Raw genomic sequence first — 18553 nt, 5'->3', positions numbered from 1 at the left:
CTGTCTGTCTGTGCAGCAGGTGATGATATATGTCTAATGGGCTTTGGGGTTCCAGTGTAGCATGACACCCTCAGTAATCCTGCCCTGTCAGCTACAGTATCCCCGCTCTGCACCGCTCCATCAGGGCTCCCACACCACAAAAATATTGGTTTTTCATTGAAGGGCGAGCGTTCCCCTTCTCCCTATCTGCCCTCCATCTGCGTCAGGCGAGTTTATCTGTTCGCTCAAGGTGAAACGGAGATAAAACGACAGCATTAATCTCAGTTGCTGATGGTTTTTCGCAGGGGAAATTATTGTTGATGAGTTAGTCTGCGTTTTCTTTTGATGATGAATACAGGCCGCACATCTACCTGTTAAATAAGACGTGCAAATATCGATAAAAAAATCTGTTTGTTGCAGACTTGAGGAAGACATTCGACCAGGAACCTCTCGGAAAGGAAGTGTCGCTCGAACAGGAAGTGCTGCTCCAATGTCGCCCGCCTGAAGGCATCCCTGCTGCAGAGGTAAGGTTCCAAATGCATGTAACCTGAGCTGGCTGTTAGCATGATTAGCATAGTTGTTGAAGCTGTAATATTCATTTATACACGTTTCCCACAGACGTGCGTGCAATCGTGATTATCCATAGCGAGCCGAGCCAACAAGTCTCACCTCAAATCCAATAAACCGGCTGCTCTGAAGAGAGGTTTATGTTAGGAGATTTTTGCGGCTGAATTATTTCCAGTGTGATTTTTAAAAGAGTATATTATGGTTGTCTAAAATGTGTCACTCCTGCATAATTGTATATTTAGCATTTGTGTTTATTAGCATATATTGTTTGGTTCCTTTATGCAGCATAAAAACTGTGCTGATTGCAGAATGTGCCTCAGTTTTGAACCCCTCATTTCAGAAGTTGCATTGAAATAACGTTGAATAAATCTGACACAGTCCAGCGCACAGATAAGGATAGTTTTCCCTCCACTGCCCAGGCCATTTAAGCTGTTTGGGGTTTTTTTTCCTGAACGCCGGCCAGTCGTTGCAGTTTGGTCAGGGAAGAGAAAATTGTAATTATCTACAGGAGGGGGAAAAGAATAAAACCAGTTGTGTCCCTGTTTTACCTTCGCTCAGCCAGTATCTCCTCCCTGCTCCACTTCCTGCCTGCCCTACAGTCCAACACTGTTACAGCTGCGTTTGAAAAGGCTCAGTTGAGATTGCAGGAACATAAATAGAGGATGAAAGAGTGGTTTGACGGCAGGGGGGGGGCTTTGGTGTTTTTTTTTTTTACTTTTTTTTTAGGAGTTTGGGGTGTAGGGACTGAGCTCTGTAAAGGCTTGTGATTGACCTGGAAAAGCTGAGTTAAGTGAGTGGAACTGCACAGCATTTATCCCCGCTGAAAGTGCTGACAGGCTAAATGGACCAAAGTTTGGGAGAGCGGCGCTCGGCAGACTCTCGCCGTATACAATCCAGGCTTCAGTGTAACAGCCGTGTAGTGTTTGTGATTCTGCCGCCTTCTGCCTGCGTGAGATCTCTCTGTCAATCCTCCATCGGCTCAATGCAGCGATTAAAGACTCTGCTGGAGTCCAGTCAAGACACATCTATGTTTCCTGAGATACGGAGCCTTTGTGGAAACCCTGATGTATGAAGGTCAAATAAGAGACTTAACAGTGTTGCAGTCTGGGTAAATGTTTGCATTTATGTTTGGTCAGGTAGTATCAGTGCTGTTTATTGTGGTAACCCATGAATACACACGCTAATGAGGCGACATTCCTTGCAAAACGACAGACGTGACAAAAACAGTGAAGCTTAACAGGACTTTTAACATGTTAAGACATGTATGTACAGTTACACGTGCACTATATTGAAGAACAAAGGCGTCGGGATAGATTTTTTCAGACTTTTGACAGGCCGCGATTCTTCTTCTTCCTTGTGTGACCGGGTTATATCACCGCCTGTTGGTGTGGCATTCTCATGACGGCGTTTCTTTTGGGGATTTTTTATAACCGTGCTTGTGTGGACAGGATTTTTTTTTGGAAACAAAGGAGGCAAAAACTCAGTTTTCAATAATACCTGTTGGGACGAAGTGGGCCTTTCTGTGTGGAGTTTGCATGTTCTCCCCGTGCATGCGTGGGTTCCCTCCGGGTACTCCAGCTTCCTCCCACAGTCCAAAGACATGCTCGTTTGGTTCATCTGTGACTCTAAATTGCCCGTAGGTGTGTGAGCGTGAAAGGTTGTCTGTCTATGTGAGGATGTTCACATTTGGTATCAACATGTGGTTTTTCGTGATCACTCGGGCCACATACGGAGGCGGTCTGGGAGGCATTTTTTCCTCATACGACTGGCAGTATGTTCGCACAACAACGATCCTGAACAGGATAAGCGGTATAGATAATGGATGTATGGATGGAAGTGACCATATTTGGACGACAGGGTGGTTACAAATTGTTGCGTCTGTACCTGGCTTACAAATCATGTTAATCCCAGGTAGGCATTGGTATCGTCGATTTTACTAAATTGGGACTATAATTTAGAAAATGAACATCATGCTGTGTTGAGTATGACTTGAAACCATACACTCAACTGAAAAGTAGTTTCTTAACTTGTTACATACAATTAGACTTCTTTTTCCATCCAGTGGAGTCGCTCCCTGTTGGCCAGGTTTTAAGGCTTGTAACCTCTTCCTATGTACAGTCTATCTTCCTCACTACTCTCCCTGCATGCATCAGTTTCTGACTAAGAACAATGACTTCCTCTGTTTACTGTTTCCTTCTAAGATCGAGTAAATGTTCTGTGTACCGAAGTCTTTTTCAGCGCCTTTAATTACGCACACTTACCTCATGGCCAAAAAAAAAAGAGAAAAAAAAAGACAACAGTTCCACTCCACAAGTACTTTTTTTTCTTAACTCAAACACAGCTGCCTCAGTGGGAAAAGGGACAAAACTGAATGCTGCTTTTTCATCTGTGTTTGTCGGGCCTTTTCTCACACAAGCCCGCCAGAGAAAAAGCCTCGGAAAAAGCAGATGGGCTAAGTCTGTGGTTACATATGAATCTGCTGAAATATGTAGCAGCCGTTATGAAGGAAAGATCTGTCATATTTCACCCGCTCTTAGACAGAAAGAGAGAGAGGACGAGAGAGGCTGAAGGAAGAGGGAGAAGAGCTGTTGAGGTTTTTCGGGGGTTGAATCCAGTGGGTTGCTGTCAGGCCTCCAGTGGGCTGTCAGTTGGCTCTGCGGTTCCTTTACAGGCTCTTTGCCTGGCGAGGGAGAGGCTGGCAGGCTGGTGGCAGGCTGTGGCTGAACCATATAACCCATACTCTTACAGCACTTTTGTTAAATCATGGAGGCTGTGTGTGATGGATGCTGTGTGGAAGCACTCCAAAGCTACTCTTTCATGTAGAAGACAAGACGCATATTGTGCTATGCATGTGTGTATCCATGCATGTTCACATGCATGTTCACATATAAGAGGAGCAGCAAGGGCATTAACACGTCATATAATAACATGCTGCCAAAGTCTATTCATCTATTCTATCCAGTGAACAAAGCACAACTGATGACTTTTATGTGACTTTGAAAAGAGGAAACAAAGAACCTAATGAAGGAAATCATTTGCCAACAAAGTGCAGGGAGCTAACGCCACCTTCTATTGTCATTGTTGAGTGTACTACAATAATGTGTTGCCGTTAAACTAGCTTCCCAGCTGGTTTAGATTGTTAATATTTATTTGTATCAGGGACAATGTACAAAATGTCAAAGAAGAAAAAAGCTGCTTTGTTCCACATTTAACCGCTAGCTTTTTTCCATCTGTACTCTCTGGCCAAGAGAACATAAAAAAAACACACTGAGCAAAATCGATCATGTCCACTATAAATGGACAAACAACCGATTGATACCTACACAAAACACACACACACTTAAGGTGGTAATCTCGAAGTTCTCTGTTTCGCTGTCTTTGGCGGCACCTATGACTATAAATGGTAATTGCGGGAGCACACCTCCCAGATATCCAGACAGTGTCGCATGTGTGACGTCCAGAGTTGGCTCCCTTTGTCTCTTGTTTTTCCTCGCTGACGGTCGCTTTCCTTTTCAGACTGTTTGCCTTCATCTGAGCGTCCAATTTGTTTCTTTTTCTTTGGATTTTGACTTTTTTTTAAAGTTGTATCTGTAGTCATCGATCTTTTCTTTGTTTCTTCAGCCATAGTAGATTACTGTTTACTCGCAGAGACCGGAAAAGCAGCCGCTTAGCTCCGCCTACCCTCTCTGGCAGACCAACCACTGCTGGATGATGAAAAACGCATCACTAACTGGGCGCCACTTGTGATTTTTTCCGCCTAAGTCGCTACCGACACCCAGTCTGTAATAATACTATATATACAAATACAAAGGCTTTCATCAGTGGGCCATAGGCTCAATCAACATTAACAGACATTTATTAACATGAAAATCTTCGAGATTATCACTTTAAATGATTAATGGGTATAATCACAAAACAGAGTACAAATATCAAAGTATTAAATGCATGTGTAAAACAAAGGAGTCATCAAAATGAACGTTGGTAAGACTGCTAACAACACAATAGACAAATGGCAACCATCAACACTTTCTGATGTTGTTTGACTTCAGTTTTTTTGTCTAGATCAGCTATAATGTCAAATGTTTGCAGCTGTTTTTGGCTCCCAAAGTATCTCACTCCACACACGCACATTATCAGAGCTCAGAGCCCACGTTCTGGAGAATCAAAGTCAGTCAGTCACAATTAGTTTTGATCTCCGATTACAAAGTGGAACTGCTCTATTTGATGTTATCCAGTATCAGTCTTGTCCTCCTTCTTTGTCTTCCCAAATTTCACGTAATTTCCATTAGATGTTTTCATGACGGCTCACCACAGTAATGAGATTCTGTTATTCTCTTTAAGTGGTTTGGAGTCTTTGTTGACTTTCTGAGGGGGCCGTTGCCATGAAATTGAACATTATGCTGAATCATCAGGATCGCGCATTTGACGACGAAGCAACGTTTCATCACGGAGTATAAAACAGTTCCTATCGGGCATGTCAGAGGTTTTTGTACTTGGAGTCGAGTCAGAGTTATTCTGAAAGGTTATTCACTCTTGATAGATTGATTTTCTGGTGAACAGATAGCCAACACACACACGCACACACACAAAGAAAACAAGCAACAGGCATTTATTTTGGCCGTCTTCGCTGCCATTACCAGTGGAACCTTTGGTCTGGGTGGACTGAAATACTTTGAGTGAGGTTTCAGAAATAGCACAAGGACTCAGTCATCTGAACATCTTGTATGGTCTGAATACATTAGACACTCACCAGGCTCCCTAAAAGTCATTGTTACACGTCTCCGTAGCCATGAATATTTGATACATACTTAATCAAGAGCAGAAGGAAAATGTAGCTGCCGAGGCTATTCTAGGACGGAAAGAAAGAGGAAAGCTTTGGCAGGAGAGTCTTGGTGTCTGTGTTGAAGTTGCTGTGTTGCATTGTTTACAAATAGGCTCTTTTAGAACTGTTGTATAAAAGCAATATCACACTCGAGGCCGTGCTGTTGTGCTGAATATCGGCACGGCTGGGATTATCTTCCAATAGATCGATTATTTATTGGCTGCCGCTTTTGCAACATCAAGACCGGCTTCAAACCTAAGTGGATGTGACAACCGCACATAGAGAAGACGATACTATCCATCGGGGCATGTCATGTCGACAGATGTGATTCAACGAAAACTTCACAGGGCTACTTTGAGGAGGGATTTGGCCAGAGCGGCAGGGTTTCTGTATTAGAGGGTTTTATGTTATGCTGTCTTGCTTATCGTTGTTAACAAATATGTTTTATAAAAGCAGTATCACAGTCAAGGCTGTGCCGTTCTACTGAATATCAGCACGGCTGTGATTATCTTCCTATAGATGGAGTAATAAAGGCAGAGCTGGGTATGGAGGACTTTCTATCAACTCAACCTCCATGCAGCTCTTTCATCACCCTCTAAATAGCCTCTACAGAAGTAACAGTGGCCTCTTTTCATACTGCACGCTCATAAAGTGGACTTAAATCTCCTTTGTGAAAGAACGCAGCTTTATTGTCCCTTTCAGTTTTCCTCCGCCATGCCCTCCATCTCCATCTCCACTTGTCGCAGCCCTTAAGAGAAAGACGGGAGTTCAGAGGTGACGCGGCGCTGTGGACTGCGGAGCCTGTTACCATGGAAGCAGGATTTTAATTCAGGCATCTCCTCAGTCAGGCCGGGGTCCTGCCGCGTTATCATGGGTAACGAGTCATTGATGCTCGGCAGGGAAGAGGCCCTGCTGCCGTGATTAAGTCCATTGGCTTTGCTGAGAAGAAAGCAAAGAAGCACAAAGATCTTTACTTCACACTCTCTCATCCAGAGAAAATACTTGAGATGAGTTTGGACAGCTGGGACGGCAGCCAGAGACAGATTTAAGGGTTTCACCAGTGGTTCTGTGAAACCAGAGGGACAGAAAATGTTGTTATTAAGGTCAAATTAAGACATTTTCTGTTATTGACTACTGATAATGACTCAGCATTTAGTGGTATGTTTTAAATCTAGCTCGAATATCTTTACTGGCACTTCAACACCAACCTTTCCAACCCATCAAACCATGTAAATGTCAGTGATTAGTGTTGATTTTAGGCCCTGTTCCACTTAATAGGCGAAGTGAAGGCAGAGCGCAAACATCAGCCCGTCAGGTCACCTTGTCAAGAAGCAGCCAAGTGCTTCCTCCCAGTCAAAAATGGTGCATAAAGCGAATGTACGAGGGAGGCTCGGAATGTCAGGAGTAACAACACTTCATTGCCCACTGAAACAGGAAGTGTATTTTCATTAAAGTTACCCATGGGAGAGAAAATGTCAGGGGGCCAGGCCAAATCCCTGTGGCAACCAACCAAAGATTGCCCCACAGGCACTCAGCTGTCAATCATTGGCGTTTTCCTGTGCGAAGGCTGTGATTTACTCTAATGGGCCAACATGTGGGAGCTCTGCTGTCCTCTGTTAAGGTCTGACCCGTCGGAGGTAACAGTAGTAGGGCAGTGACTTACAAACATTTACATGTAAAATGTTGCGCCGTAGGGGGTTTTGTGTGCATATGTTCCATCGGACCACCTTTGAGAAAGGAAAGACAATATTATTCTTTGTAGGAGGGAGAGAAGAAAACTTCTTGGGGCTCTAAGAGGATGCAAATTTTTAAACTGATACCAAAAAAACAAATGGTGCATTTCAACCAAAAGTACCAGGAACCTTTAGTTCCAGTAACTTCCAGATTATGCAAACCAGGCCAATGAAAGATAACTGTATTGGCGCCGGTTTAGCTCAGTGGTTAAATTGGGGGCCATATACAGAGGCTATAGTCCACGATACGGCGGCCCCGGGTTCAACTCCCACCCTCAGCCCCCACTGTCTTCCCCTGTTAGGGTTAGGGTTAGCCCTAGCCCTCACCCTGTTTCCAACTCTATCCACTGTCTTCTCTCAATAAAGGCATTAAAGGCCAAACATTTTTTAAAAAGATAACTGCACTACACCGCCAGTCCAGTAGGTGGCGGTAAGAATTGGATGAAGGCCATACAACAAAGATGATGCCATAAAACGCGACAAACGGTCCGGTATCATCATTTATGCAACTCTACAGTTAGCCTGTTAGCATTAGGATAGCAAATGGATTAATTGAACTGCAGCTGCAGTCTTTTAAACATGCCGGGTGAAATAAAACGCTGCGAGTACTCGACCAATCAGAAACGATCAGCACTGCAGGTGGACCTTTGGAAAGCCCCTACTATCCCCTGAGCAGGGACTTTACAGGGGGTAAATCAATTACCCCGGAACTAAATTAAGACCCTGATTACTCAAAAGGTTCCTAGTTCCTGGGGAAAGTTCCTGCTACATGTACTAGATGGGCTACAAGACCAACCAATTGGAAGCCCCCCTTGCTATTCTTTGTTTTCTGAATCATTGGTTCTTAAGCCGTCACAGCTTTCTTCAAACTCAAACTGGATTCCTCTACGCCACCTGAATTCATAGGGAAGTTGAATCGCTGAATGCCTGCTGGTAATTCCAATTTGGAACATGGGAACGACACATAAATGAAAGAGTTCAGATTTTTGTGGTTCCTTTATCACTTTAAAACGATTTTTCAACTATGTTCACTGAACTTGTGAACCAATTGCAGCATTTTTATCCTCACTCCTGAAGGTAGAGAGAGTGCTAACCTCTATCAGAGCTAAAGCTTTTCTAAAAGGCCAGAGTAGACTCAGGGAGACCAAGGACTTCATGCACAGTGTATCATACAGTTCTCAAGCTTGCGAAGCTGCTGCCTTTGTAATGGTTTACACTAGTTTGGTATGTGATATTTCTCATAAAATATCATGCGTGTGCTACTCCTCTCTGCAGACAGCTTGGACTTGTCCATCCACTCGCGAATGTATCAACAGAATGTACAGTATAGTGGCAGATATCCCATAGACTTGTCATCACCATCAAAATAGATTTCCCTGGACCAAAGATGATATATACACCAAATGTAAAAAAAGAAACCATGTATTGATTCCTCCCTATAAAAGGAGAGGGAAAAAAGGAGCAGAATTTATGTCGTTTTTTGTTTCTTGGATCGTATTTTAGGCGGCACATGATTGGAGGAAACGGAGAGAGTCGTGTTGCAGCGGCGGAGTGTCTGTCTGTCCTCGGAGCTACTTTAAGAAATGGCTTTTCTCCTTCAGAGGACTTTGGAGAGCTTTAGGGGACTCAGCTGGAGGAGGTCATTACTCCTGGCTCGAGTCTCCGTTATCCGTCTTCTGTACGGACATGTGCAGCAGAAAACCACCCGAACGGCTCCACCTCTGTTACCTAACATCACCCTGTATCCTCCGCCCAGCACCATCCCATTCCAGCTCACACAAACAAACATTTTTTTTCCCCATCTCATCTCAAGACATCACACCTTAGTGCATTTCAGCTTGTTAATATTTATACAAGCCCACATTTCCATACTTGTCATGCCGGCAGATGCAGAGCATATGGCTTGTTGTCTCATAGTGAATGATTGAATAATCAGTTTGTAACCTTTTGTGGCTCGTTCTCCAGGTGTGTCATTCAAGCGAGCGGATGTACGCTGCGAAAAAAGGGGGGGAATGAATAAATTACATGGGATAGATGGTTCGACTTCACGTGGAGAAGCAGGAGAGCTCATAATGACTTCTCTGTGGAGGAGTCTCGCACATTTCTGCGGAACATTTTCTCCCTCCCCGCTCCTCCTTTTCACACCCCCTCTCCACCCCCACGCTCTGCTGTACCTTCTATTTCTGACACAACAGCAATGAGTAATGAATGGTTTTGCCTCGCGCTGGTTCCTAACAAGTGAGTGGATTGTATACAGTGTGTTCTGTATATTGGGCTAATTAGTGTTGTGCTGGCACACCCTGGCAGAGCGCAGAAACATCCCACTCAGTGGTTACTCCTACGTTACTGCTGCAGGAGAGTCTGCAGCCAGTTCTGTGTGCTGGTGGAGGAAGAAGTGACGGAGGGAAGAGACTGAAGCTTATTCAGGAGGATGTAGGCCGCCATGTCGGTCCCTGAAAAGACCTGAAGGCTAAACGTGCTGCTTACGAACACATCCCTACATGTTGAACACAAGTCCTGCAGTGGTTGGCGCTCTTGCCTTTCAGCTTGAAGGTTCCTGGTTCAGTCCCCGTTCAGATGTAGGGGGTCTTTCTGTGTGGAGTTTCTCATCATGCATGCGTGGGCTTTCTCCGGGTGCTCCGGCTTCCTCCCACGGTCCAAAGACGTGCTCGTTAGGTTAGTCGGTAACTCTGAATATGCCTGTAGGTGTGAGGTTGTCTGTATCTGTGTGTCAGCCCTGTGATTGACTGGGGATCAGTCCAGGGTGTACCCCGCCTCTCGCCCAATGACCTTCAGCCCCCCCCACGACCCTGAACAGGGTGAATTGTGGTTCAACACAGATTACATCACATTAAGGAGCTACTGATCATATTCCATAAGACTCTTTATAGTACATTCAGTATGTATAAGGTTGAACAGTTTGCTTCATGTCCTGAGTCTTATATTTGCACAGTGCTTTGGCTCGCTCTTGGACTAGATTGTGTGGCTGGTGGATATAATTTTGTCATGGCTTTTCAGACTGTTTGCCTTCATCTGAGCGTCGAATATGTTTCTTTTTCTTTGGATTTTAACTTATTTTTGAAGTTGTATCTGTAGTCACCGATCTTTTCTTTGTTTGTTCAGCCATAGCAGATTACTGTTTACTCGCAACACTTGCAGAGACCGGAAAAGCAGCCGCTTAGCTCCGCCTACCCTCTCTGACAGACCAACCACTGCTGGCTGATGGAAAACGCGTCACTAACTGGGTGCCGCTTGTGATTTCTTTCATCAGTGGGCCACAGGCTCAATTACCATTGTGTATCCTCATTCGACGATAGATAGTGACTGAACAAACACTTGTTTAAATGCAAATCTTTGAGATTATTACTTTAATAAGGATGACTTGACAGTGCATTAACAGCATTTAAAACTAACATGCACAGTTCTTGATGCTGCTCTTGAAAGAATGGGCAAAAAAAGCTCTCTAAAATGGAACCATAGACTTGATAAAAAAAAGTGGACGTCGCCCCTCGTTCGTCTGTGAACCACCTTTTGAAGCCTCGAGTCCGGCCTGTGACCATATTTAGACTTCCGGTCTGTTTCCGTGGTAGCAATTTGACCGTAGTTGCTGTGTTGGAGAAGACTTCAACCTAGTAATTGAGACCATAAACTCATTAAGAAAATACTTAATGAGTTAATAAATCAACTGACGGCATTAGAAAGGCCGCAGGTTTAAGTCACTTTCACATTGGCTGCAACCAGAGGACATTACTTCCAACCTCTTTCTGTCTGCTCGACCAGTGTTATGGCGACTTGTGCGCAGTGTATACATTCTGTATATACACATGCTGTAACACTGCACATACAGAAGTATGTCACTGATTCATGACTTTGAAAATCATTGATTTCCCCTCCCACGCCGCACAGCAACTCCCTCGACAGCTCACTTTTCTATCCTGTCTTTATTTTCCCTCTCAAACACCATCCTACATATCCCTGTGTTTGAATTTTCCAGCACTCCGGAGATGAAACACTGTCTCCTCTCTTTCTTCTCTGTTTAGCTCAAGCTCCAGTCTCTCTCTTTCCTCTCTCACTCCCTCACCTGGGGACAAAGTTTGTAACCCCTTTCCCTCCATCCCCTCGACTCAATCCGTCTTGTTCGTCCTCACCTCTCAGCGATGATGTATTCTCCTTCACATGCACCTGCTCCTTCTCACTCATCTCCTCTCTCCGTCTTGCGCCTCCCTGTCTGTCTCCTCCTCTTCATCTCCAGGTTTAAGTTTCCGTCTCTCTCTCTCTCTTTCTCTCTGCGTGTCGCTCGGCTGCCGCGGACCAGACAGGAAGACTCCCTCTCTTTATGATGGCTGACATGTGGCAATTTCCCTTCGTTAATGACAAGAAATGTGCCAATTACCTCTCCGGATGTTTCGCTGCCAATCAGACGCTAACGAGCTGCAAACGTGCGTGTGTGTTTGTGTGTGTGCGTGCTAGTTTGTGTCTGCTGGCATGCGAGAAAGTTAGACAAGTGCTGAATTTTAATCTTTTTTTTTTTCAACGAGGATAAAGTAGAGATCGGCTTACCTTTTTTTAATCTCTGCTTTTATTAATGAGTCCCAATTATAGCACGTACAGAGCAAATGATGGGTGAACTGTTGCTCACTTTTGCACACACGCACACACACATGCTCCCACTTCTGACATGAGTTTCTATCACTTTCTATCCCTCGTCACCCCGTCTCCCTCCCACCGCTCCATCTGCGCTGAAAAGCTCTTTTGTTCAATTTTTAATTACCTTCTCATATAAAAGTGCTCTTGACATCTGAATGCAGCACGTTCTGCAGAAGCTGCCTCTGCGATTGGTGCAAAACGGATAACCAGCTCTTTGTATCAACTGTCAATCTCTATTTGAGGATTAGACCTAATGCTCCTGTGATGTGCACACACAGATGTGAGCGCTAAGACACAAAATATTTATCAGTCAACTAAACCCATCTCCCTCTTTTTGCATCTTCTGTACTCGTTTTGTTGGACTTGTGTTTCCTCACTTTGCAGCATGACAGAGGGAGCAAAATGTTTGTTCTCTTAACATGGAGGCCCTGCTCTTTGCTCATGTCTGACATATTTGTTAGTTTTAGTCATTGACTGTCCCTAAAGATGGACGACGTGTCTCCACCTACTCTCATTTTACAAAATTAAAGCCAAAAGGTGCTGCCATCTTGCCCTGATGAGGTCATTTGGAGCCAAAGCTGCGCAGTAGACATCGGCAGGTGGCGCCACCGTAGCCACTTCCGCTAACCAAAACACACACTTAACTTAACGAAAAAAACAGCAAGGATCCCGCACCTCGGCGGAACAGCTTCTTGTGATGGTCTGAAGCAGACGTTCACAGATATGTAAACTTCAATAACTGTAGTGATTGTTTTAGTTACGTCTCCTCTCTCCGTTCCTCCTCTACTCTGCTAATCCGGAACAGATCTTCTGCAGGAGCCGAATTTGTCAACAGAGCTGTCAATCATCCTTTTTACAGCATCAAATTAAAACCACACTTGTCAGAAAAATAAACACTTGGACAGAAATCAGCATGATAATAACTAACTATAATGACAGAAACCATGTTTGAGAAACATTTATTTGACGATGTATTTTGATTTTATAGTTTGACTCATGTCCCATCTGTTAACATGGAGGAGGCTGGCTTTATGACCTATACTGCAGCCAGTCAGCAGGGGGCGATAGAGAGGGTTTGGCTTCACTTTAAGGGAGCTGTCACGTCCATGTTTTTATACAGTCTATGGTTTTACTCAGTATTAAAAATTGATAGCTAAATTGTAACAGATGAAAACACACTAAAATAATGAAGCCCTTATTGAGAATACTACGGAAGCCCTTAGCGGACATGTATCCATCATGATAACAAGTTATTTCTATTCATAACTCATATCCACAGAGTGGTAAAAGCACAAAACAAACACAGAAACAGGCTTGGCAGCATGGCATGGTGGTCTGTAATATCACAGCGACCAGCCTGTTGATTTGTTTTCTAGATCGCCGGAAAATGATCTCGTTATGACGAGAAAACAAATTTTGTCATCTGGAGATAATGAGATAAATAAGTCGGGATCTGGAGAAATGGACAGAAACAACTCGTTATCACGGGAAAACGGAGTAAATAAAATGTATGGACACTTGTCTGCTAAGGGCTTCTGTAGAATACACAGATGTGTTCACTATAAACACTACAGCACGTTGTAGTCTATAATGATGTAGCTCACTGACTTTGTTATCTGTCTTTTTGTGGCTTGTGTGTTGAACATTACAGGCTGACTTTATAAAATGTATAAAGTGTATGTACATGTCTTTAAAGCTCCACTTCTGCTGTTTTAATCCAGGAAAAGTCGTGACAGATGTCTAACCAGCACCTCAGCAGGTGTTAAAGCAGAAGCCAATTAAGCAGCACAACACTGAAATGTCTTATTATATACACCTGTCATTTAACAATCCACCATCTCACTTACTGAAACCTTTTAAAGTCCTCTACAGACAGACTGACTCCTAACCGTTGTCACTGTTAACGTGACGATTGCCAGTGTTGTGTAATTTCCTTACTTTATTCGCTGCCTAAATGTCAGTTAGGCAGATTAGATGTTTCTTATATCCTTCCGCTGCAGTTATCTTTAACTAGTGTAACACTAAAGCTGCTTTCATTAAGCAAGCAGTTATACATTCAGTGAAGCATCAGCTGCTTATGTAAAGAAAAAGATGCTTTTATTTATATGTGGCGAGACTTACTCATGATTCTGTGTCATCGTGTTGACGAATAAAGATGATGTCTAAAAATAGTCCCTTAGTGATTGACAGGTGTAATGCATCTCGTGTACATCCTGTTTTACATCATGCAGGACTTGATTGCGCTGTGAGACGGCCTGTGAGGGAGTCCTATCCTTCCTTATTTTTGTACATTTTTCTCTACTTTTTTTAATTTAATTTCACCATCATTTTGGCTGTGTTACAGCTTTTGGCATGAGTTTTTGCAGAAACTTTTTTACATGTCTTAAATACTCTCGTGATGCATTGTGCACCCTTTGGACACCTTCTTGGCAAAAATGTACACGCACAAAAACACTACTACTTACTACATAAAAAATACTAATGCATCAAATCAATTTTGTTGCTCATCTTTGACATATCCAAGACTCTAATCACCACCAAAGCCCCGTCTCCCTACTATTTATAATATGTAAAATAAATCACTTTTTGTGTTTTTTTGTAATAAATAATGAAATCATTCAAATAATTAAACTGGCATTTAAAGGGTTAAAATCCTGAAAATTATTGAATGTTTGGTAGTTTTGAGCAGGTCTGAAGTTGTTTAAGTGATTTATGGAAAAAAAATCAGAAAAACATATTGGTGTATGATGATTTTATAGCAGTTTTTTTGTGCGTGTACATTTTTGCCACAAAGGTGTCCAAAGGGTAGTAAATTTGAGGAGGGCACAAGGGTTAAGTGTGAAATAATTGTGAAGTGAAGTAAACATTTTCTTCTTGGCCTCGCCGATGCGTTCCCGCTTGGTGAGACAGACGTACCGAGGTGTGACGCTGATGGCCCCTTTGATATCTGTCACGTCGCGCTAACAGAGATGCTCGTGAAGCTGCTTCTTTTCAGGAACTTGTGTTGCGTACGTTTCTGTTTTTACTTATGAAATCTACAAACAACAGTGAGCCCGCACCGTGTTTTGTCTTGGCAGTCCTTATATCAGCCTCCTTTTTTTCACAGATACCCTTTATAAACATCCCGCTTATCTTTCCGGCACTGCTCCTCGGTGTCTTATCTCTTATCGGGCCCCCGCACCTCATGGGATATCAACAAAACACAGGAAGTGAGCTATTTGCCAGGCCTCCTCTCTGCTGGACCGCTCCTTTTGAAGCAAACCAGACAAGCAGGAAATATTTTGAATCAAAGTGGCTGCGGAGTGCGAGGCGGCACGTGCTATTCTTCTCCCACCTCTTGAAAGAGAAGAAGGATCTCGGCGATTTACAGCCAAATAAAGACTCTCTAAATGCTCCCCTGTTCTGTGATGGTGCGGGGAGTTCGCTATCGGCATCATTTGGAGAAATGAAACTCATAAGGAAAGGTCAGGGAGACTCTTAGATTCAGAAATAGTGGAGTTTTCTTTTTCTCCTCTGTCTGACAAGGCTGCTGTTACTGTAGCGCTTTGTTCTAGGGGGAGAATAAAAAGAGCGTGATAGATATTGACTTTTTGTAGCAGGACCTCAGGGACGTAAACAATTGCGCTCTAATCCTGGCACTCCTCCGCTGCTGTTTGAGAGGTTAGGCAGAGACAAGAAAAACTACAGCTGCTTAAACACTTCACTGATTTCTCTGCAATTTAATGAGGTCAACTCGTCTTCTTTCTTCTCTTTAAAACACTTTTCTGACATCTCACGTCTGCCTCTCTTCTTCTTCCTCTCAGGTGGAGTGGTTAAAGAACGAGGAGGTTATCGACCCCGCGGACGACAGGAACTTCTACATCACCATCGACCACAACCTGATCATCAAACAGGCCCGCCTCTCCGACACCGCCAACTACACTTGTGTGGCCAAGAACATCGTGGCCAAGAGGCGGAGCACCACCGCCACAGTTATCGTCTATGGTAAACAACTTTCTTATCATTGAGCAGCGCAATCAATGACAAACACCCACAAAAGAGATCATTAACGTCAGACTGTAACGCAGAGGAAAAAGTGCTGAAATCCTCCAAGAAGTCACCTCAAAAATACAACAAAATTTCAAAGTCACTCCGCATAAAGCAAATCCCTTCTCATTCCCGCGGCGCGTCACAGTCGCTCGTTTTGTTTCTGCCGGAAGGTGTGCAAAGAATTGAAGATTTGTGATTTTCCGAACAGCGAGCGAGGCTTGCTGACGTGGCTGATCCGTACTTAAAGAGACCCCTGCTGTGGTTTCACACAGACTCACCCCACTGTCTCTCTAACATCGACTGCTATAGCTCAGCATGGCTGCAAAGTCGAACTTCAACGGCTGCCGGAGGCGGTGCAAAAGTGGATGAAGAGGTTTTTGCGTGCGCGTGGACGGATCAACACACAAAACAAACGGGAGAGGATGTTTGAAACTTTGACATAATTTAGACATCACTTTTTACCATCTCGCTTCTGCAATATGGCAGGTATTAGGGACAAAATAAGAAGCAGAACTCCAAGAGAAAAGATCGGAGGGACAGTGTTTCCTGTCTCTGCAAGGCCTTACTGTCGCTAACACGTTCTAAAAGGACAGAATCTTTTAAAAAGTGCTTTGATGTCGGCTCGTCCTTCAGCGAAAGTACAACAAGCCTCTGTCCTTGTGTCTTTATCCAAAATGGGATTCATGCACATTCATGCCTCGTTTTATGAAAGTCCACGTGAAGCAATAACAGAAACCCAAAGGAGAAAAAAAGCCTTGTGTCTGATTGCAGAGATGAAGAAGTGTGCTTTTAGCCCGGTTGTTTCCAGAACAACTTGCTAAAAGTACGCCGGAAACAGGAGGACAAGCTGGCCACAAAAGGATGCAGAGAGACAGAGAGAGACTATAGATCCATAATCCACGGAGGAAACAAATCAGCCTGTAAAGAAACGCTGGGCTTTGGCAGCCTTCCCCCCAAGAGTCCAATATTTTGGGCCTCACTCATAAGCATGTCACATTTTTGAAAGTCGGAGGCTCCGAGGGGCCCGGAGCTCCACCATCTCAAATGCCACAGACTTGTTCGCAGCCACAAGCCCTGGTGTCACTCCGCACTGGATTTAGTCTGTGACAGAGATGGATGAGGGCGGGAAGAGAGGCATTAGGAGGAATCAGTGAATGGAAAATGCAGCAATCGGAGCAGAATTTACTGTCTGGCTGCGCGGGGAAGGAACGACCTGAGATTTCAGGGTCAAGACGCAAAAACTCCAAATATACATTTTACAACGGGTAAATGAGCGTGTCTGGAAACGTCTGAGACTCAGGGGATTCAAGTTAATGATGCAGTGACAGATGTTGTTTAACACAACCAAAAGTTGATTTAATGAATGTTGTTTAAATGTCTTAGCACTGGTAAATAATCTATAAACTAAGCTAGTAGCTTTAAAAGTGATGTATTCTAACATGTTTTATGACCTTGTGTTCCAGTGAACGGTGGCTGGTCGACATGGACAGAGTGGTCGGTCTGCAACAGCCGCTGCGGCCGCGGTTTCCAGAAGCGCACGCGCAGCTGCACCAACCCGGCCCCGCTCAACGGCGGCTCCATCTGCGAAGGGCAAGGCATCCAGAAGCTGGCGTGCAATCCTCTCTGCCCAGGTACGGCTCGCAATAACAATACACCCACTTCCCGGTGGGCGGAGAGGGCGCAGGTTCACAGGAACTAAATACATAAAATATGATACAACTCTGTGTTTGCATATTTCGCTCTGTTTGTGCCGCCACCCTTACGTTTGTGTGTGTGTGTCTCTCTCCCACATGCCTCCCCATCCCATCATGCACTTGTGTGTCTTCATCTCATGTCATTCACTCTACTCTCATCTGTCCTGTGTGGTAGTGGATGGCCTGTGGACAGAGTGGAGTAAGTGGTCCACGTGTGGGACCGAGTGCACCCACTGGAGGAGGCGGGAATGCGGCGCACCGGCACCCAAAAACGGGGGGAAGGACTGTGAGGGCACGGTGCTCCAGTCCAAGAACTGCACGGATGGGCTGTGCATGCAGAGTGAGTACCCGACTAATCCTCTGCTACTCTCTCTGACCTGCCCACCAAAGGAACCCCCTCACCCTTTGACCATGAGATTCACTCTGCGCTTTCATCACCGCGCTGTGTTTCACATCACTCACTCTGTTCCACTTCACTCATACATGAACACTAAGATGTGCTTTAATGCTCTTTTTTTTTGCACATGCATAAAACACAAAGAGGGGAATTCACTGAGACTGAATTGCAGCCGCTGATAGCTCCATAAATTGCACCTGCTATCTGCTCCGTCTCAAGGTCCGATTCACAAAGCAAATTGCACTGATGATATTCAAGCGCAAACAGTCCCTTGAAGTTTTGCAGATCTGTGCAGTTTGCTCTTGTTTTGTGTCTGATTGTGGAGAGAAGTTGTCTGCACCTCCACTCTCTACTGCGTGGTGCTGCGCTCTCAGGCATCAGTGGAGCGCACACTGACGGATCTCAAGTCCACGCACAGATCGATGATGAGCAGGGAGAGGAGGGGGCGGCTCTTTTAACAGTTAATTGTAAAGTCCAGGCTCGACAGGTGTTTACTAGTTTAACTGTAACCCAGCAGGTCATCCTATAATAATCACCGTCCTCCGAACTGCTCCTGACCGTCTCCACACACGGGGACAAAGTGTGCGCGTGTGCCGGGGTTGCGCCTTGCACAGCCCCGGACTGATTGGTCTCCAGATTATAATAATAATGACTGTATGATTAACACATTGTTTTTACAGGCAAT

General features: G+C 44.4%; 1 protein-coding gene across 1 annotated transcript in view; it reads left to right on the top strand.

Moving 5' to 3' along the window:
• unc5cb (unc-5 netrin receptor Cb) overlaps window positions 1-18553 on the top strand; it is a 133232-nt gene that overhangs the window by 89527 nt on the left and 25152 nt on the right. Inside the window, exons 4-7 of the mRNA XM_069673829.1 lie at window positions 400-503; window positions 15552-15732; window positions 17241-17408; window positions 17647-17811. Of these exons, the coding sequence (XP_069529930.1) occupies window positions 400-503; window positions 15552-15732; window positions 17241-17408; window positions 17647-17811 (618 nt within the window). The remainder of the gene's footprint in view (window positions 1-399; window positions 504-15551; window positions 15733-17240; window positions 17409-17646; window positions 17812-18553) is intronic.

This window comes from Semicossyphus pulcher, unplaced genomic scaffold (genome assembly GCF_022749685.1).
Source record: "Semicossyphus pulcher isolate SPU_LCO1_2020_fin unplaced genomic scaffold, fSemPul1.0.p SCAF_22, whole genome shotgun sequence".
NCBI classification, from domain to species: Eukaryota; Metazoa; Chordata; class Actinopteri; order Labriformes; family Labridae; genus Semicossyphus; species Semicossyphus pulcher.
Note: the sequence above shows the minus strand (reverse complement) of the source record. Positions and strands in the feature narration are given on the sequence as shown.